The 21,470-nt window shown below is 46.1% G+C and overlaps 1 protein-coding gene across 2 annotated transcripts in view; it reads left to right on the top strand.

The window, feature by feature from the left end:
- LSP1 (lymphocyte specific protein 1) overlaps positions 1-21,470 on the top strand; it is a 51,865-nt gene that overhangs the window by 21,549 nt on the left and 8,846 nt on the right. For both annotated transcript variants that reach the window (XM_069857853.1, XM_069857854.1), the window contains exons 2-10: positions 3,972-4,124; positions 7,449-7,538; positions 10,736-10,925; positions 11,898-12,023; positions 15,219-15,262; positions 15,433-15,514; positions 15,895-16,035; positions 16,850-16,930; positions 17,803-17,917. In XM_069857853.1, coding sequence (XP_069713954.1) covers positions 3,972-4,124; positions 7,449-7,538; positions 10,736-10,925; positions 11,898-12,023; positions 15,219-15,262; positions 15,433-15,514; positions 15,895-16,035; positions 16,850-16,930; positions 17,803-17,892 — 997 coding nt within the window. In that variant the 3' untranslated portion in view covers positions 17,893-17,917. The remainder of the gene's footprint in view (positions 1-3,971; positions 4,125-7,448; positions 7,539-10,735; positions 10,926-11,897; positions 12,024-15,218; positions 15,263-15,432; positions 15,515-15,894; positions 16,036-16,849; positions 16,931-17,802; positions 17,918-21,470) is intronic.

Below are 21,470 nucleotides of genomic sequence, written 5' to 3'. Positions count from 1 at the left end.
TGTTGTGCATGGCTCCTCCTAAACCCCATTCTCAAACGCTCTTCTGTGAACCCTGGCTCTGAGGGGGCAGCTACCCACTGTATGCTGTGACCAAAGTCAACACCATCCTGGCCCAATACCCTGGTGAGCTCAGGAGACAGGAATGTCCAACGCACTGATAGAGGGTTCCTGGGTTTCTGGCACAGGTCTGCAAGGTCCAAAGCCTCTGGGAGGCATTTTATTTTCCTTTCTGGAATTAGCTTTAGTTCTGAAGGTTGGGTTTGGGCCAGCAAAGCTTCCTTTGAGCCATTGGCCATGCAAAAGACTCCTCGAGTCTGCAGCATTTCCCTTAAATGCAGCTCATCTGGTGCCAGAAATTTCCCTTGCCTGTATATTATAATCTCCTGAAGTGCTGGTGAGGAATTGTCCAAAGGAAACGTGACCTTCCCAGCAATGCTGGATTGTATGAAGTGGGCATTCATGGCCATGTAGAATGGCACAGCCTGTATCATTGTTCTGCTGGAGGAGGAGGTTTTTTGTAGGGTAAAGAGAAATAAAACCCTCCTCTGGCTGGAAGTCCAGAGGGAGGTGAAGTCGAAAGCTGGATCTAACATGAGCAGCTGGCCCTGGTCAGAGCAGAAGTCTGAGCATCCCAGATGCTTGGCAAGCTGTGGCTCCATGGCCAAAGCTGAACTGAGGTGCCTTCAGCCCTTCACTAGACCTGCAGGATCAACTTGGGAAGAGAGGAACACCTTCCACAAAGAGCATTTCATTCCAAACCAAGGTTTCCAAAAGCTGTTGGCAGAGCTGTTGGCGTGAGAGGAACAACCCAGCCCATGGACTCCTGGCTGCCAGGGCAGCAAAGTAATCTCTCCATCCTCCCTTCCCTCTCCAGTCCCCATGATGTTTGTGTGGGGGGTGAATTTCCTTTCCCCTCTCGGGAAAATCCCTCTGTCTAGGCAGATGATTGGGTGCAGGAGTAGCATGCTGTAGTTTATCTTGCAGGTGTTCAAGCTTCAGGTCTTATTGCTTTTTGTTTCCGTACCCTATGTTGGGTGAACTGAAATGAGGAGTTCTCAGTCCCATAAGCAGCTATGAGCCTGCTTCTTCCCAAAACTTCCCCAGCCTGGGACTGACCTGGGAAAGTGCTGGCTGGAGGTAAAGGCAGAAATATGCAGTATCAACCCGATCCTGAAGTACTGGCTAATTATTTCTAGAAACAGGAAAGATGGTTGCACAATACTCTTGTGGGCTGAGCACACTGAGATACTGAATGTGATTGTGAGCAATTAGAGCAAATAGGAGACCATGGCCCCTTCTTAGAAGATGGAACCATTCGGAAATTAAATCTTTCCACCTTCCTTGCTTTGAAAGACAATTTACCAGCTGACCCCTCCTCACACTGGTGAAGGCTTGGGCTTGTCCAAATTGGAATGGCGCATTGGTTTGCAGTCCAACAAACTCTTGTAGCTGACCCAAACATAAGGACTTTGGCAAAGTTTAGTTTCTCATTTGTTTGGGGTTTTTTTTGTATGTTTTTCTCTGAAGACAAATATTTGTGCTGCTAGGTCAATTGAAAAGGAATTGCCCTTTTCCCTCTGCTTTGCGGTGTGACTACTGAACCCCAGAGCATTGCTTATTAAACCTTGCTGTGCTGCCAGCCTGTTTGAACATGAGCAAGAGCTCAGAATCCACTTATAAACTGGTTTTAGTTTTTTTCTGGAGGGCAGTGATATTTCTGAACCCAGGATGAGTGAAAGCCTGGTGGGGACTTTATCCTCAGCCCTTATTACAGAGAGGAGCAGGTATCCCAGCATCACAGCCCCACCACAATGCTCAGTGTGTCTGAGCTGCATCCCAGCGTAGTGGCAGGCAACTCGAGGGCAGCAACTCTGCAGCAAAGGAAACCGGGAATGATACGTCCCTACTTTTGAGAAAAATCCCCCAAAACCATTGCCCCCAGCTCTTCCTCAGCCCATTTGGAGGATGGAGGGACAGAATAGTGAGCCGATGAGGTCATGGGGAGAGAGTTAGTCACATCCAGCTGGGAAGAGGAGAGGGCTGCCAACCAATGTTACTCTTGCACTGTGGCAAGCTTGCATAGTTTGGAGGGGACCCCTTTCCAGGGGCGTACCCCAGCCAAGCTGGAGGCTTGGTGCAGTGTTGCCTCTGGAGTGGCCTCCTGAGGAGCTGGAGGAGGTGGGGAAGGAATTCAATCAAAATCTAATTTGTTCTGGCGTAGATGTGGAACTTGCTTCTCATAACTGGGGCAGTCTGGGCAAGTGGGGGTTAAGAGCCTTCCTGAATCTGAGACTATCTGGAACTGTTGAACAAGGGAGAGAGATCATGGCAGAGTTTAATGAATGACTTCATTTATATATTAAAAAAAACTCCACAACAACACAGTGGCTTCCTGCCAGGCCCACGGACAAGAGTTTCTATGGGAACTTGGGAGAAAACAATAAATGGGAGTGTGGGATGAGTAGGGAAGGGAGGAGGGGAGCTCAGTCTCCTGTCTGGGTCTGCTTTGTTCCCCATGGAGAGCAAGGTGGCAAGGAGTGATGAAGGGGAAAAAGGGGAAAAGGCAGCTGAATTTGCTGCTTGCAAAAAGAGCCCACCCCAAATAAGGCAGGCGGTAATTATTAGAAAGTGACAGAATGCTCTTTTGCATTCTGGGATCTGCTTCATTCCCTGCTTCTCCATAGGCTTGGTGGGGATCGGTGACCTGTCTCCATCTGACTCCTCATCTTAGCTCTGCTGTCTCAAGGGAGATGGGAGTTTGGGAGGACAGGAATGTGGGGTCACTCCTAGCTTTCTACCACAGTGGCAGTGGGACCAGCCCACAAGGGATGGTACCAGGTCTAAGCTTGGCTGTCGTGGCGGTGCCACGCAGGCTCTGAGTGAGTCTCCCCTGGAAAGGCAGACAAGGTTCATTGTGCAATTAGAAGCCAAATTTTTCTTGAACAAAATGTCGCAATTAATCCTGTTTTTTTTTTTCTTTCCCCTTGCTGGGGGATCCTTGCAGGGATCTGTCCTTAATTTCAAATGAAAACAATATCTTAGTGAGGGCCTTGGTGAAGTGTGGCCTTCTCACATAGTTCACAGTCTAGGCTGTGGGCAAAGTGGGGCAAGCTGGCAGAGTGGCAGTGCTGAGGTCAGCTGAAACCTTCCCTATGTTCACTCAAACTGAGCTGAGACAAATCTCAGCTAAGGCATTTTTGGTAATTTTTCCTTTTCCATTCTACAAGTTCTTTGCCCTGGTCTGAACTGATGTCACACTGCAGCTCCTACTGTGCAGGTTCATCCTATAGGGACTACAGTCCTTGGGGGGTACCTGAATGGGGTGGGGAGAAGCAGGTCAGGCTGGGTCCTGCTGCTGACAGGGAATTGCTTTTCCTGACTCCTGTGTGTGTACCTTACACCATTTCTGTGAACGAGCTTGCGAATGCAAGGCCAAACAGCCATTACGGTCCATTCTGGACCTGGCCAAAACGGAGGTGAGTAGGGTGAGGGAGCACCTACCGCAGCATCTGCTCCAGCTTCTGCCCTGACATCAGCCACAGGCGTGTCCCTGTCTGCCTGCATCCTGGCTGGTGCATCCAGCAGTGGAACAGGAGCCAATCCCATGCAGAGGCTGGTGTTATTGCCAGAGGAGGAATGTGGCAGCTGCCTTATCACTTCCTGAGGGATGTGAGAGGCCACTCTGTTGACAGAAGTGTTAATATCCAGCAGCTGAGATGTCTGGAAGAAGGGATACGCACCACATCTTCCTGGAGAAGGGGGAAAGACTCTTCTCCAACTCTCTCCCAGTCCATGTGTCCTTGCACATCAGTCAGTCCTGCTGCAAAGCCATGATAATGGAGGCAAGGGTGCCACTTTGAGGATCACCACTCATGGTGGGAACTCTCCCGTGCACCTTAGAGGCAGGTATCTCCAGGTTTTGCGGGTCTGTCCAAGGATGTTAAGGATGAATTTTCCCTCTGGCTTGGCAGGCTAACAGCACAGTGGAGTGTGGAAGATGAGGAAGAGGCAGCAAGAGAGCGGCGGCGGCGGGAACGAGAGAAGCAGCTGAGGTCCCAGGCAGAAGAAAGCTTGAATGGCATCGGCTCCTGCTCGGAGAGTGCGGGTCTGGCACAGGAGAACCAGTAAGAAATACCTGTGCCTAAATCCTTCAGTGTTACACTCTCTTCTTGCAGCAAAACTCTCCTGCATCCACAAAGTGGGTGTCTCTGTTGTTTGGGGTGGTTTGGGGAAGTGGGAAAGTTCCCTAATAGGTTTGGGTTGGAGGATTTAGCCCAGACTAACATATAGAGTATTTCTAGTTTGGGCAGAAAAAGTCAAAATCCTTGCTTAGCTCTTTTTTATTTATTTTTTTTTTACTGCCCTGAGATTTTAAACCAGGATAGCTTAGGTAAGGCTGAACTCAGGCAGGGGATCCCCATCACCAGGGATTCTAGAGCCTTGTTAAATTTCAGCTTGTGAATCATCTACAGTGCAACTAATGGAAGTTTCTGATATGTGTGAAGACAGACACATGCCTGAAGATGTGATGCGCTGCCCCAGGCAGATCGTGGTAGTGGTGGCTGAACAAGCAGTTAACTTTCCTAGCCAGGGTTGCTGCTTCTCCCTTGGAGAATGCTGCCCGAGCAGTAGAGAGCATGGAGCAGCTCCTGAGCTGGCACAATTCACAGCTCCATGGCTTTAGGTTAACTTGATGCTTTAATGGTGCAGATCCTGAATGGAAGTAGCTCAGGTGGCATTTATGTAGTTACTGAGCTATCTGCTATCAGAGAGGAAACCCCTGGAGAAGGGGAAGGGTGACCAGTCACATCCTCAACATCTCACCATAGCCTCCTCGTGTCCTGAGTTCAGCTGCCCAGGTGCTGTGCAGCACTGGGGCTGGCACAAAAACCAGTCCGCACTCCAAGTTGCCAAACTCTGTCTTGAACACCCCAGTCTTCCTACTATTTATGTGTTCAACTTATTTCTAAGTATATTAAACACAATGGAAAAGTGGCGGCAGGATTTGGGCTTACAGTCAAGAGAGAAGCAGCTGTTCCATTTTATTGGAAAAACAGCAAAAGCTATTTGTAAAAATGCATTCTTTTCATGAAAAGGTCAGGGTTTTTTTCTGGTTTTTTTTGTTTTTTTTTTTTGTCTCGTCTAAAAGCATCGCAAAGAAGATTCAAATTCTTTTGTGGAAATACACCTGGTGGTATTCTGCAGACAAACCCATTGCAGTCTGCCCAAAAAGCAAACAGAAGATCTGGAACATGATAACTGTTAGCTTTTCCAAACCCCACCTTCACACGGGGGCTAGAAAATAATTCTTATAAGTCTTTAAAACAGCAGACAAGATCACTGGTCTCTGATTTACTGGGAGTGGCCTCAGGCACAGAGCAGCACGTGGCAGTCGCAGTAACCCAGCTTGCAGTATCTGGTCCTGTGGGCATAGGCACAGACATGCTGCTGACCCCACAGGACCATTAGCAGTGCCCCGATTTATTTGGATGTTAAATAAGTGCAAAGGGTGTGATGATGAGAAGAACTCCTAAAATGATGGAGTTTGCCTCCTGCTTCCTTAGCTTGAGCTTACTGGGCCAGGCTTCAGCAGGGAAGGATGTTTCTTCTGCAGCTGCTGACAGCCACCTGGGTTTGCTCATGCAGCTGGGGTCAGCCCAGGCTATTAATCTCCTGAAAAGCCTTGCTTTCTCTTGTGTAAACACTGCCCCCTCCTTCCCTTGGCTCTTCCCATGCTGCGACTCATCCCATCCATGTCACTCATTTGTGCAATCCCACCTTTGCCATTTCTTTGCACCAAAAGGACAAAGTGAATCTCCTCTTCCCTTCCCCTGTGAAAAACAAACAAACAAACAAAACCAAAAAAAAGATAACTCCCAAAATAGTGGATTTGCAGAAAAGACACATGTAGCTTCAGGAACTAGAGGGATGGACGTCAACTTAGGTTGTGCTGATGAGGCTGTGCTAGCTCGGTGCTTCCCCTGGGGCTCAGTTTGCAGAGGGTCACAGGGAAGTGAAGAGTTTTCAAACAGGGTTTGGCTGGTCTCCCTTGCTCCTTGGGAGCTGTTTGATAGCCTAAGCACACTTTTGTGACTGGAGCCACAAATCCTGGAGCGATTCTGCCCTGGGCATCATCAGTGCTGCAGCTCACTTGAAGCTCTGACCTGGGACTCAGATCTGTGGTCCTGTCCTGGCTCTGCATCAGATTTACTGAGCATTGTTCTAGGGCATCCGCAGGCTGCTATTACTCACACAGTGGAAAATAACCCAGCTTGGGCTGTGATGTCCTAGACCAACACGATATTGCACTTAGCAGTCTGAGGGGATGCTGCAGCATGGCAAGAGTTGGGCTGTACTCAAAATTGTGGTTGAGCAGCTCTTTTCAGTGTGCAATCCTGCTACCATCCCTCATTAGCCTATCAAAGGCATATGTTTTTTTATAAACCCTCAGCTACTGCAGTCTGTTCAATACGGGATTCCTGAATCTCAGAGAAATGCCCTATATTTCAAGCCACTGGAGTCACAGAAGAGGCTAAACATCTCCTAACACCTCCTAACAGCCCAGAGAGGCAGAGAAAAGATTCACCCACACTTATTATATGTTTTGAATCTCTGAGATTTAAACTAATCTGTAGGTCCCACATCCTAATTCCCACTGCAAGGCAATGTGACAACCCTGTGTCTCGAAAACATCTGTGGAGCCATCTCCTCAGGCTGATGCTTGCTCACCTAGAACCCCTGTCAGGGTGGCAATTATTCTTGAGAACACAAAGAAAGAAATAGGAAAACCCTAACAATCACCATGCTACCTGCATCTGATGCCAGCAGTGCTGTGCCTTAGGAGGGCTGACTCCACACAGCAATAGGATATTCATAGGTGGGGAGCCAGTCATGCAAGTGCATGTGACTGGCTCGAAACAGTATGGGAAAATAAAGATCCAACCCAGAACCTGAGCCAGTGTCCTAATCTTTGGGGTTTCATGCCTTCTTTATCCAGCAATCTGTTCAGGTTGGTTCCTGCTGATGTCTTTTTGATAGCGCTGTATACCAGCACACGACAAGCAGCAACCAAGTTCAAAACACCTGTGGTCCAAACAAGCTTAGGCCAGCTCCAATACAGAAGAAAACCATGGAGGTTTTGCTTTTGATGTGCTGCTTGTCTTTTACTTATCTGAATGTGGCAGTGGGGTGCTCCTGCTGGAGACACAGCTGCTCCTTCCTTTCCATCTTGCAGCGATGCCCTGAGAGATCCCCACTTTGTACACATGGCAAAAATGTCTTTCCTGTAATGGAGGCTAAGGCTTCAAATAGAATTTGGGAGCAGCCACAGGAAAGAAGATGCAATAACAGCGGGGAGAGGACAGTATCAGGCTGGGACTCTTTCAGGCTAGGTTTGGATGGTTGTTTTGTATCTCACTATCCTAATTTTCCTTCTTGCTGTGTTTCAGCTATGACTTTAAGCCATCTGGGACTTTGGAGTTGGAGGAAGATGAAGGGTTCAGTGACTGGTCCCAGAAGCTTGAGCAACGCAAACAGAGGTGGGTAGGACACAGCTAGACCAAGGGGAGAGGGAGTAAGGTGCCCAGCAAAAGGACAGACCTCGAGGAGGAGTGACAAAGCCCAAGCTTAGCATGCATAAGAATGACATTAGAAGCTGGAGCATCAGCAGGGTGGGACGGGCCCTGCACTGCTGTGACAGATGCTCTCTGCCTGCCATTTGGGCTAGTGGGAAGGACCAGGCTCAGGGACTGCCCCAGGCTTTGAGGCTGTTTGGATTGAACTTCACACTCCAAGCGATAGCAGCCTGCTAGGATGCCTGGGTTTTCCAGAGTGACATCAGCAGATTTAAGCCATCTGAGCTGCTGCAGGAGATGAAACAGCCTCTAACATAATCGAGGCCAGCCTAAAAAGCCATTCTAAGTTATTGCTTCTTCCTGGCTTATATTGGCATAGTGTGTGTTACGGCCCCAGTGTGTGTTACGGCCCCAGCTCACCTGGTGCTTGATTCCTCTTTCAAAGAGGGAAAAAAAGTCAGCAAAGAGCCCTGAGAACTGCTTTAGTGCCAGCTGTTTAGTCCCCATCTCCTATCACCCTCTCTTTGCTCAGCTGAACCAAACTCCTGCTGTAACCACTTCCCTTGGACACCACCGACCTGCATGCAAACTTTGTGACTCAGCTCTCTAGGCAGCTTGGTTTTATAGGAAATTTTGCCCCTCTGATGACACAGCCTCTTCTTTACCTCCAAGACTGAAAAAATGCCTAAGACTAATATTTACTTATGAACAAATAAATAAAATTTATTTCTTTCTTAATTTTTTCCAAACACTGTAGCTAAACTACTCTGCAAGCTGTACCTTTGCAGCCCTGATCCTACAAAGTATTGCTTAAGTACCTCATTGTGGTGTTCATTATCACATCTGTGGGAGCAATTAGAAATCAGCCCCATCTGCTTTCTGACATGCTGCCTCTTTTCCCAACCCCTATGCAAAGTGCTTTTCCGGAGAGAAAGGCTGCTGCTATTCCCTCCTTGGCCTTCAAAAGAGAATTAGCTGGAAAAGTTGTGTTATCCTCTCCAGAAATTTCTCCTTGGGTTTTCATGTGATGCCTATGTTTATTCTGTAGTGGTGCAGGAGAGTGCTGAGCAGGGGAGATGGCAGCTATGGCAGATGAAGGCCATCAGAGAGGGGTGGTGCTTTAAGGGCAGTGGCTATAGCTCAGGTGTTCAGCTGGAGGCTGGTTGGGAGAGGCAGCTGAAGGAGTTCAGACCTGGTGGGCTTGCTAGGAGTGGGCTTTTTGTAAAAGCTGGGTTTGCTTCCTTGTGAGTGGCTGTCTCCTATAAAGTCCCTTCAGCAGTTTTACCTTTGCTCATCTGCCTCACCCAAAGGACAAGGTTGGAGTATTGTGTAAGCACAGGTAGGCTGTGCATCTGGCTGGGGTGCCCCACACTGGGCTCAGCGGTGCTGTGGTTGGGGTTTCCCTATTCCCCTCTCTACTGCTTAACTGAATGTGGAGCAAACCCTAGTTTGTCATGTGAAGGGCATTTAGGTGTTAAGCTATGAAAGGGGAGATGGAGACAGTTGCTCCCTGGTGAATGGAGTTAAACTAGCTTGCGCATCCTCTAAGAGCCTTGGTGTTAAGCTGCATTTTGTTTTTTTGTTCTATGTTCCCTGTTTGTGGAGGAGGGTCCATGCAATCAGCTGCAGGCAGGAGAGTGGGAGCTAGCTGTGTTGGCCTAACTGCCTTCTGTACTGCTGTGGTCCAAAAGGTGTCCTATAGACTGCATCATGTCTGTTGGCCTTAATTTTTAATATGAGCTTGCACTTTAGCTGGAGGCATTGCTGGCCTTCTGGTTAAAACCGGTTACCTGGGCCTTCAGGGCCCATTTGCTGTTGGTGACTGTGCTGTTGTGGGAGGACAATTAGAGCAAACTCAGTGAGCCAGCATATGCATTGGCTTTTTTCCTCCTGTGGTCAGTAAGAAGGGCTGGAGTATGAGCTGCCTTCCCTGCAGCAGGGAGGTAGGTGGAAAAGTCTTGCTTGAACTTTTTGTTCAGGTTTTGTTGCTGGCTGGTTAGGCAGAAGCGATGAGTCAGCTCGCACTTCAGCGGCTGCCTGCTAGACAGCTCTCTGGCCTTGCTGTCACAAGCTGGGTGATTTTCTAAGAAATGGGTGGGAGAAGAAAGCTATCATCTGGTCAGGCAAAATGAGATGGCAATAATATCTTGTTGCATGACTGTAAGCCAGTGAGAGCTCTGGGACTACGTGCATCCATCAACTCTGTGCCCAAAGGCGTAGGCTCCTCTGCTTCTGGAGTTCATTGCAAAGTTCAGTACTTAAACATACTCCTGATTCTCCTTTCTGCAACCTCAGCGACCCAGAGGAATCCTCTTGTAAATACCCTGGTTTTTTTTTTTTTTTTTTTAAAACTAAGCCAAGGGTGTGACCTGGCTGCTTTTGAGACTCCTTTGTTTTGCTGTGCTGTGACATGAGTAGAGGTGTAATTCATTCCAGTGGGCAAAGCTGAGGCTATAGATACAGCATTGCCTGCAAAACACTGTGCCTTACAAACAAAAATAGCCCCATGTGAGTGGTTGTGCTGCCTTGCCCCGCAGTTTAGCTTCAGTTAAGGAAAAGGGGGATCTTGGGAAGTGTGTGTCATTGGTTTGATCCACCTTCAGCGAGAGGCTCTGTTAACATGGAAAATGAGTTTATGCAGAGGAATTCTGTTTGGTGCTCTACAGTGAACTGATGCTGGGATATGCAGGAGCAGTGTCGCTTGCCTGTTTGTGCACCAGGTCCATAGAGCATGCTGCTTCACCTAGGATTTTGGTGGTAGCAGAGCAGAGAATTGAGCCATCACTGCAACATGGTGGTAGTGTCCTCTCTGGCTGGGTTCTGAGTGGAGGCCAGGACCTGGTGTTCAGTTCTGTCTGATCCTCGGTCTTCCTGCAGGTCTTGCCTGTGGTGAGGGTGCAAAGGCACAAATACCTTCAACTCTGCCACAACTCTTAGCTGAGCTTTATCCTAGGCATTCAAATTGTGGGAGTGTGATGTAACTGCAGTTACATCTGGGTGTCTGGAACTGGATGGGACCATGAAGTGACTGTGAGCCCTGATATCAAACAAGTTATAGGCTTAGGAGTCATAAAATTTTATTTCTAGAGGTCTGAGCACCTGATGATGTCTACAGGCTCACAACAACATGTTTTGCTTTTTTGACCTCTCTTTGACTCTAGGTCTCCACGACAGTCATATGAAGAAGAGGACAGTGGTGTGAGGGAAGCTGAAGTCAAACTGGAGCAGATCCAGCTGGAGAGCCTGGAGGAGATCCAGGAGGAGAATGTGGTTATCGGGGAGGAAGAGAGCCTGGGCCAAGAGAAAGAACAGGTTCCAGAGCAGGAGGAAGATGAGAGGGCTGAGCAAGAGGTGAGATCAGGAGCTGTTTTTCTCTTCTTCGCAGGACTAGTGGAAGTGCTGGAACTGGAGGCTGCTCTCAAAGAGCTCAGCTCACCATTGCTGCTTACACTGTGGAGTGCTGAGCCCGTGTAGATGTGCTACCATGGTATAACCTGGGACTGGTGCCTTCTTGAGATCACTGCTGGCAGCTTTTGCTCTCTTGTGAGGGTAGTGTTTGCTCCTAGATCTTGTGGTGCTTTAGTCATGTCCCTGCAATACTGAAAGGGAAAGTGCTACTATTTCTTCAGTGGTTTTGTGGGCAGTGAGTAGCTCTTTGGGAAAACTAATATCTAAATTTTACTACTTGTTTTTCTCTCCCTAGCCTTTATTGCACCTTTGGAGCACTTTGGCTGGATATGTATCTAAATCTTGCATTGCTTCCAGCTAAGGTTTTCTTTCTTTGCTCTTCTGATTATGTGAAATTCCTGGTAAATGAGAGATGAAGCTGGAACATGAGTGGTGTGCAAGTCTGTTAGGGTGGCTGAGCTGCAAATATCTTCTGTTGTAAATAGATTTTGACTTGGTGAGGCTAGTTTGCTTTTGAATTTGAATTATGCGTGTGACTCTTTCTAGCTCTTTATCCTAAATGCAGCTACTCTCTCTCCTTGTGGACTCTAAATGAGAAATTCATATTTTCCTATCTTAATAGTGGCAAGAAATATTTATTAACTGATGCAAGGATCTCTTTCCGTATAATTTTGGAACCTTGAATCTGAAATAGTTCTCTTTTCTTTTATTTTTTTTTTCCTCCTCCCCCCAGTTTGACACATGAGCTTTTTCCTGGATGTTTCAAAATCAGATGATGTGAACTCAAAGTTTCTGTGCTCACGTGTTTGTTTAGTGTAAAGCAGGAAGTCTGGGAGACAAGGGAAAAATCACTTTTCTTGCATAGCAAGCACTTTGACCAGCTAACTTCCTGGCTCATTCATTGTCTGTGCTTAGGAAAAGAAGAGAAGGAGAAATGAAGAAGAAACAACACCAGAAAAACGCCAGAAGGCCCCAAGTCCCACCAGTCTGGAGGAGGAGGAGCAGCAGTACTCTGACCACACTGCAGTGTGCTCCACAAAGGTTCGTGTTTCTGGGGCCCCTCTGGAGGTGATAGCAGCTGTCAGCAATAGAGCACCTAACGAATGATGGGGAAAGATAACCCAGGGCTTGCAGTAACTTGGTGTGTGAATACTGTTACCCCACCACTCCTGCTACAGGCTGGGACAAATCACTTGATCAGTGTCCTTAATTTTCGTTGGTTGTCAGCCTCCTCTTCTCCAGCTTTGCCTGCCTAAGCTGTTGGAGGCTGTAACTGTCTCATCTGTGAATACTTTGTCAATCGCTGTAAACATCTAAAGCTCATTGAGGACTCCAAGGAATATTGTAATACTGAGAAAGATGGCTGTGCTTTAAGCTTGTGAATTTGGTTAAATATGAGAGATGAACTTAATCAAAAAATGAAATTTCCCTTCTCAAAAAAAAACAAACCAACAAACCCAAGCTCCAAAACTTGGAGCCCTGGAATTTCCCTATTATACTTAGAATATAATCAGAAACTATGGCATAAGTTATTTAAGCAAACTGAGATTCCTGATCTCTGAAGCATCATGTCCTTCCCAACCATATCTGTTTGGATTGATGCTCTTGCAAAACTTCCGCTTTGAATACCACCTGAATTGCACCTCATGATTTCTGTTGCATTGTCTACAAATCTTCAATTCTGTGCATGTGCTTTTAAATACAATAGCTACAGATAAGTAGCTTCTGTAGTGAATAGCTTTTTGTCTTTGTAAGCCCTAAGCTTATGGGTTGTAGCAGTAAGGGAAATAGTGAGGAACCTGAGGAAACTGAGTAGCCTGTTGATCTGCTGTTGGTATTATCTTTGCTTTTTTTGCATTTGCTTCTTCGTCAATATTTCCTGGACAGGGAGGATTGTATGAGCACCTCCTTTTGCATCAGTAAATAGATTGTAAGAGGAAGGTTTAATAATCTACTATTAGGTTCTTGCTTTTCATGAAGAAGCCTTTTAAAAATCGAATAGAGAGGAGAAAGGGTGGGTTTGTACGCAGGCCCTGTGCTAATGTTAGGTTTGAAAAGTGGAGTCAGAGTGGCCAAAAGCACATACCCAGACTGGGACCAGTGGGGAAATGCGGGAAACGCTTCCAGTGCTTTTTTATGTGCTGAAATTCTCAGCATTACAACCTCAAAACACTCAATAACTTCCTGACCTGAGCTTAACTGCTGCTGCTTAGATTAGCCAGGGAAAGGTTTATAAATATAGTCTCTATGTTTTATAATGATGATGTCAGAACTCATTGATACACAAAGCTGAATGTAAAGCTGTTCAGGGAAAGTGAGCTTGGGATCCTTCCAAAGGAAGGAGGACCTTTACACCCCAGCGAGTAGGGCTTTATGTGAACACTAAAAATTAAACACATTGACCACCAAGAAGGTGTTTTGGCTCAAGGCAGCTTAGCAGAAATATTGCTTGCGATGGAAAGCTGAGAGCATCTGCAGTGGGTGGTGAGTTCCCCTGCCAGCTGTGGCTGGTGGAGGCCAGATACACATCTGGGCCAGGTGAAAGTTGGTACGCAGCATGACAGGGTGTTTGGGGTTCAGAGGGCCAGTGTGGCCTGGGGCTGAAATAGATGCGTGATAGCAGGAGGGAAATTTGTTCCAGGCTGCTTGAGAACTTTGAGTTTTGAGACTGGCTTAGTGAGCAACTGGTTTCATCTGGCCTTCAGAAACTACTTTGGACCAGAGAAATGCATGACTTTCACTGCAAGGAATTTTCTTACAGGGCAGGGGGTGGTGGCCTTCAAATATCTTAGGGAAAGTTTGTTCCCACCTAGACTGTCATGCTGAAATCTGTCACCTACAGCCTTTTCTAGGACCCAGTGTGTTTAACCTAATGATCATCTATGACCTTTCAGAAGCATCTGCGAGTGGTTTGCACCTGCATGAAATCTCTGACAGGGTTGGCAAAACTTTTTCCTATTGATACCTTATGTGCTTGTGATTAAGCTGAGACATAGGCAGGGATCTACCAGGTTCCCTTATCCCCCATGAGGTGCCAGCCTGCCCATCAGTGTCCCAGAGGGATAAGCAACTCAATCTCTGACATGGCTCGGAGGCAAACATCAATTCCTGTAGCACTGAGAAAAGGAGCAAGCTGGCAGCTGACAGACACCCTGCCCAGCAGAAAAAGCTGGGTAATGGGATACCAGTCATGTTGCTGTGTTGAGAACCTGCAGAATGACTCTCTCTAGCACATACCTATTAGCCAGGGCTGCACTGTTTCTTGGTAGTTGTGCTCTTCCCTAATAGGCCTTGTGCTCTGGGGCACAGCTATTAAATGTCCTCTCTGTGATACTGTCTTGTCTTCTACTTAGCAAAATTTAGCACCAGCATCCTGAAAGCGTCTTAAAACGAGCACTTAACACTGCTTTTTTTCTGCTAGCTGGATAGATGATGTTTCCCATGGCTCAGGCAGCAGTTATGCAGGAAGAGAAGATTCCTTGATACTTGGTTGCTGGTCCTTGGCTCTATGGGAGCTGGTGTTAAGAAAGAGCCTCCCTTTTGACTTGAAAGTGATTTTTCTCTGTGTTCTTGTTTTCTGGGGCACGAAAGAGCTGTGATGTTTAGCAACATTTTAACTTTCCTTTATTTAGTGGTTGTGAAGTGTTTGCTTGCCTTCCTGTCTTGGCCAAGGAATTCTTGCAAAGGAGCCTCTTGTGCAAAATTTTCTTTCCTGATGGCTTGCCCTATCTGTGCCCTTCTCTGGTGTGGATAAGTCAATGTAATTCATGCCTCTGCTGCTCTCGTGCTTGACTCCTCCTCTTCTACAGACATGGCTAGCCCTGCCTCTAGTTCTCCCCCTTATCTTTCCACACTTGATGCTTTCTTTGTTGTGCCTGCCTAGGAAGCCAAGTGTCTTGAAAGAGATACCTGGTCTTCAGCAGATGAATTAGAGAAAATGGTCTTGGTCGCTGTTTCACTGTCAGTCAAGCTACATGTTGTTGGTTTATCCCTGAAACTGGTTGGGCTGCTAATGTGCACTAGTGCTCACCTGCCTTGGAAACGAGAAAGAAAGGGAATGCACACTGTCTCTCTGACCAGTGTGAGAACGTGAGATACAGTGAGGTATTTCTAACCAAAATCTGGATGAGGGGTCAGGGAAGAAAAGTGGTTGAATTACTGTCAGCTGAGGTGACCTACATCCATCTGAGGTCCATGGAGAAAAGTAATATCTTTATCTTCTCTCTCCCACTTTAGATCACGGACAGAACTGAGTCATTGAACCGCTCAATAAAGAAAAGGTATTTCTAGGGTTGACCTTGGGGTAAAGCAGGTCTCTTCCTGCAAAGGGACGATACTGGAGGGTATGCTGTGGGGAAGGGTAGGAGTGACAGATTGCCTGTGGCCCTCAAAGTCCTACCTTCTTGAGGCACTGGTGGATCATAATTATTTTCTCTCCTCTGCTCTCCAGTAACAGCATAAAGAAGACCCAGCCTCCCCTCCCTGTGTCAAAGATTGATGACAGGCTGGAGCAGTACACTCAGGCTATTGAGGTGAGCTTCTCTGTCTCTCTATCCCCAGCCTGCAAGGAGCCCTCTTTGCTGAGCATTGCTCTCCCACTGTGCCTCTTGGTCTTGCCATCTGGGAGGTGACAACTGAATGATCTCCCATTAGATGAGAATAATCCTTTCTCCTGTCTCTGTCTCAGCCCACAGCCTAAAATAGGTCTCTTTAGTGAGTTGTGCGATCCTTGTTTCTTTGTGTTCCCTCCTTAAAGGATGGGAGTATCTGGCAGGAACTAGCAAGACCCTACAAGTCTTATTTTACAACCCCTTATCCCTGGGGACCTCCAATTATAGTGGGGGAATAAAAAACATGCACTTCCTGACTAGTTTTCTTTCTGAATAGTTTTCTTTCTCCATTTGTTTTCCAGACATCCACAAAGGCTCCAAAACCTGTCCGACAGACCTCTCTTGACCTTCCCACCACAAGCATGATGGTGGCCAGCACAAAAAGTCTCTGGGAGACTGGAGAGGTTGCAGCTCAGTCTGCCGTGAAGTCCCCACCCTGTAAGGTATGGCACTTGCAGGACTGGACTTGTTAGTGCAGGAGGAAAGGGGTCGGCCTCTGGGCATAACATGCATTATGTTTGTGTTAGCCTGTTGTTATTGCTCATTGGTGGTGCCCACCAGCTCTAAAGGCATCTATATTAGAGATCCAGTCCCCTTCCTCAGTTTGCAAGGCCTTGTACCTCAGAGCTTCACTTCATCTGTGCTAGGGTCCCAAATTATTCCTTGGTGGTACAGTTAGGAAAGCCTCTGTGATGCTGATTGAGGCTCTGTTTTGAAATGGGAATAAAATCAGCTGGTAGTGAGAATGTGTATGTCTTCTGCAGGGTCTAGGGCTGAGCTCCAGTTGTTTAGCACGAAGTTGCATCTAGTAGCAAGATGATAAATCTTTTATACTTGGAAAATGCAAGAAGTATTATGTATTTCACTTTCTGGTTGTTGTGAGCAAGGCTGATTCTCTAACATGTCAGTTGCAAATCTGTGTTTATGTGAGCAAAATTCCTTCCATGTAGAAGAAGCCTTGATGTTAACATGTCTTAAATAGTTAACAAACTTAAGAAAATAAACATCTTGGATCTTTGGCTCTTGTTGAGGAGAATGAGAGAGGAAAACATAGGATACACTGGGAATAAGTGTAGGATATGCTTGGAACAGGAAGAAGTTTCACAATCATGGGTTTTAGTTGCAGCTGTCATAGGTCAGATGATGTGACATTGGAAATAAAAAAGAAGGTCAGATGTGTGGATTTGGAAAGGATGTGCACGAAAGCACGTTCAGCAGTGTTAGCCATGAAGGGTAATAAGAACATAATTTTCTCAGGATATCGTGGCTGGAGACATTGTGAGTAAAAGAAGTCTTTGGGAACAGAAGGGCAATCCCAAACCTGAGACCAACATCAAGGTGAGTTCGAATCTGTGTGAGTACAATACTTGCTCTGCTGTGAAAAAGAACTCTTGGCTGGGTTGGAGGTATTGAGAAGATGGTGATGGAACAAGGGCTGCCTGTATCAATGCAATTGCATACCTAAAAGCTGTTACTAACAGTGAGCTGTTATTGCTTCAGCCCTAGTAGAAACGGTAAAAAAGTGGTTATATAACGAGTAACACTGAAAGGCTCTAGAACAGCATGTTTTTCTCAGCCCATGGGTCAGGACCTCCAACCTTCTAGGCTCAAATTGAACAAAAATGTTGCGTTATTTTGCTCTTGTTATGCTTTTTAATCTTGAGAGTAAAGAAAACACGCAAAATTAAGTGGAACTGAACCTCAGGCAGCATCAACAATTGCAGATGGATCTGGGGTTTTGTGCCCATAGGCACATTTGTGGGAATGCTTATTAAAATGCATCAAGCAGCTGCTACTTGAACTGACCAGACTGGGAGAAGAAGGCCTAAGTATCTTATCTGTTCCTGTGTCGGTACTATTGCCAGTGTGTGGTAAATAAAACTGGCTCTTGCCATGGGTAAAATTGACCCTGTGGCTTGGGAGGCAGGGCTCTTAGATGAGTCCTCCCTTGCAATGCCTGGCATTGGATCCTCCCTTTCCTATTACACATCCTGTGCTTGCTGTCATCTTACACTCAGAGAAGTGGTGATCAGTCTGTGCAAAGAGTTTATGTGGAAGGGGCAAGAAAGGAGTACAGAATAGGCTGTCTCCAAGCCCTCTGAGGTTAGACAACTGTATTGCATGCTCCTCTGTCTTCAGTTATTTGATCTTGACTGCCTGTTTGAGGCAGAAAAATGCTGACTTTGGCTTTTTCTTTCTCTCCTGTTCAGTCCACTCCTTCTGGCAAAAAGTATAAATTTGTTGCAACAGGTCATGGCCAGTACAAGAAGGTGTTGATAGATGATGCCACAGAGCAATAACATGCCTGGAGAACTCATTAACCAGGTAGGTGTGGAATGACCTTGCAGTATATAACAAACTACTGATGCTGTTCTGGCAGGGTGTTGGGGTTATTTCTGCCAGCTACGCTTTGGGTGAGCTGGAAGGTACTGTGTGATAGCTGCTGGAGCCTTGCTTCTGGGCAAAACCCTGACTTTCTGAGCCGGAAGAGTCAATACACAGTGGGGGGTTTGTTTTGGTCTCTGACTTTCTGATGCTTCTAGGAAGTTGGATACCTGTGTTAGTTTAATCTGCAGAATAAGTCTCTTGGCTACAGCTGTTTGGGTGAAGATATTTGTCTTTGGTAGTTTAAAGAACCAGTCTCTTATCTGCTGTTTTTTTTATTTATGCTCTCATGTTGCAAGGAGAAGTAGATAGCTGGAGGTCATTCTGGCTGAGCGTGGGGGTTAATGTAGTCCTGAAATTCAGATGCCTCTGGGGTCTAATTCTCTAATTTACTGAATCAATCAGGGGTAAAACTTCTAATGATTTCTGTAAGCTTTTGGGACCAGTGAATTATTATTGTAGTAGGTTGTAGGGTTGTAGTAGGGAGGACATGAACCTCTGCTGTGCTGTGTAGACCAACAGAGCAGAAAGAACCTCTGACATACAGCAAGAAGGAAGGCAGAACTGGGTTGCTGTCTTGGTTCCCTCTTGAAATGGTCTTTGGATCTCATGCTCACATTGTGTTTATGTTAATAGGTATCCTGATGTTATCTTGAGTGGATGATAGTAGAGGGTTGTGGCAATGACGGGGAATGGTGTAGAGGGGAGTGTTAACTGATTGGCTCCAACTAGGCAGCATCTGGCACTGTGAGAGGAGAGGAAGTTGTAGGGGGTGAAAACAAGCTTGTTCTCTTTTTTTTCTACTATAAAAAAGAAGCTTTATTTCATAGCCAAGCTTATAAATAGCTTTGTCTGCTACAAAACACCTTTTGTTTCCGAGTTCTTCTGGGCACTGTGTTCCTCCCTGAGTTCGCCAAAGGAGCTGGTTTCTGTGTGCAGCATAGCTTTAGTTGTTTTTGGTTTTTTTTTTTCCCTTTTGTGGTGCCCATTTGAAAACGAAGCTCTCTTGAGTGCCACTTTGAGATGGGCAGCAGTACAAACCCAAGAGTACCCGAAGGTATGTTTTTCAGATTTAAAGAAGCAGGAACTCACAGGACCTGTATCCTCAACTTGCTTCTCTGTCTATGACTTTCAGAAACCTATTTTAAGGTCTCCTCTATGATCAGCACTCTCATTTTTTCCAAAAGTCTGTTTTAATGCACCAGGTGGGATCCTGATGGTCTTCAGTCCTTTGTAGCAAGCAGGTTTTGCTAGATTTTCAGCAAGTTGTTTGCCCTACCTGAGCTTCTGCAAGCAGCTCAAAGGAAACTGCCCTCAGCTCTGATCTTCTTTCAGCATCCTTTCTTGAAAGGCCAGTGATTGTTCTGGGATGTCCTCTAGGATCTACCCAGTACTCCAAACCACTGCTTAGTACTGTTGTCCTGTGTGCTTGTTCACAATAAAGGGGAGTTTGACTGCGAATAGCAAAATAACTGCGATAGCTTGAAGGGTCTTGGCTTGCTTCTGTTCTTGGGTGTATAGCTGGCAGTTGTGTGCTAAAATCCTTGCTCTCCAGTTCCTCTCCACCCTCCTTGAACTATGTTCATACTTCTTCTTCCTACTGCGGGATTTATTCATGGTTGCCTTTTTACTCTAAACTTTCTGGCTCACCCTCATGTCACTCACTCAACAGCACCTCATCAACTTTTCCTTCTTTCCCCTCCTGAGCTGCAGAGCCTGTGAGAGGGGGCTGCAGAGCCGAACTTTTTCAGTAAGTGGCAATCTGGGCTCTTATCAACTGCCTGAGGCTATTTGACAGCGAAACCCAACCAAACCCTGTGCTCAGTAGCATTCCCCTTTTCCCTTGTTTGCCACAATGGCTCAGGCTGGGACATGCCACAGTGGCTCTCAAGGAAGAGCCACTGGTGGAAATCTCCTCTTATCTCCAGGCATCTATTATCTTCTCTTCAGTGCTCTTGTGCCAGGGTCTGGTTTTGCTGGACTCGTCATGCCTGCTGTATGCCTCTGCCCTTTGCTGCTGGGGCAGAAGGGCTGATCCCTGCAGCCTTCCTCCACTTCCCACTGCTAGCTTCATTCTCACCACTGGTGATTCTCCGTCCTTCGTCCTTGTGCTATGTAACTGGGCTATAGATGCAGCTTGTTGGGAAGCCCAGCGGATGTAAGACATAAGTCTTTCCTTGTTGTGCGAGAGTTGCTGGTTTGTTCTTGGTGGTCATCTTTGCATGATAAAGAGGACTAAATTGCTTCTGAAACCATCTTTGCTGGCCAGACTCACTTAGTCTGCAGAGTGTAATCAATGTTGGCTGTTCTGCTTCATGCCAATGCTGTGGATCTTGTGAATGCAGACTCCTGCGCATAGGCATCCATCTATCTGTGCTATAGTAAGGTGCCATTTTATCATTGCATGGTAGAGGTCATCTTTATTCGCATTAGGCATTCTGTGTATTTTAAGCAGCACTCTTTGTTGCATGGATCTTTCTCTATAGCCTTTTCTTTCAGCATGTTGAATTATCCTGCAAAGCTTACCTGGATCTACTCATGATTACTGATGTGTTTCCAGCCTACCTCTTTTCAGCCTTTTCTTTTGAAAACTGGGGGTTGGAGAAATCCAGACTTTAGATACTTCGGTTATTCTTCCTTCTCTGCTTTTTTGTGGGTTTTTTGTTTGTTTGTTTTGTTTCCCCCCTTGGACTAGGGAAAAGGTTACAAAACAGAGATTAAGACCAGCAAAGTGACAACTTCAGTGAAGTTTTGATTAATAATTGAGTCCTTCTTGATAGCATTATCACAAAATTTGAAGACTTTAAAATGGTAAAGGGCATTTTGATTTGGTTTCTAACTGTTTGCTGTTTGGATTGGGGTAATTTTGATCAGCTTCATATCCTCTGCACATGAAGAGAATGTAAAGAGCTGTGTATCGAGTTTCCTATTTGGACTAAACATAGCAATCCTATATTAGCTGTGTAGGAACATCCTGGCATATGACAAAGCCCCTTTAAGAAACAGAAATAGCTGATCTCCAGCTTTCATGCTTATAAGCTTGAGGGTGATAGAGATGCAAAAGGTGACTGTAATGTTTGAAAATACAGTTGTCTTTGTGTATGGACAGAATCGGGTATTTGGTTTTAAGTACTCTTTTGTTTCAGGACATAAGGCACCAGTAGGTATGCAATATCATGATGTTGCCTCTGAAAATGAAACTGCATGCTCTTAGAAGGAACCTCCAGAAAAAAACACCTTGTTAAAAACAGAGTTGGATACCCACAAGCTGAAGCAAGCTCTTGTTGTTATCATGGAAGCGCTAACGTCCATCTGTGCTTAAAGCACTGCCAAATACATAACAGAACTTGATTGCTGCAACAGTCTTCTGGGCACTATGATTTAGTAGACTTAGGAGGACATAAAATAATGCTACTTGTTTTTTTAGCCTGGGGAATTGCTATGTGAGAACAGGATGGATTAGATCTTACACTGTCCCTTGACTGTGCCTTGA

The sequence above is a fragment of the Phaenicophaeus curvirostris genome, chromosome 5 (assembly GCF_032191515.1).
Source record: "Phaenicophaeus curvirostris isolate KB17595 chromosome 5, BPBGC_Pcur_1.0, whole genome shotgun sequence".
NCBI lineage: Eukaryota > Metazoa > Chordata > Aves > Cuculiformes > Cuculidae > Phaenicophaeus > Phaenicophaeus curvirostris.
This window is presented reverse-complemented; position numbering and strand designations above follow the sequence as displayed.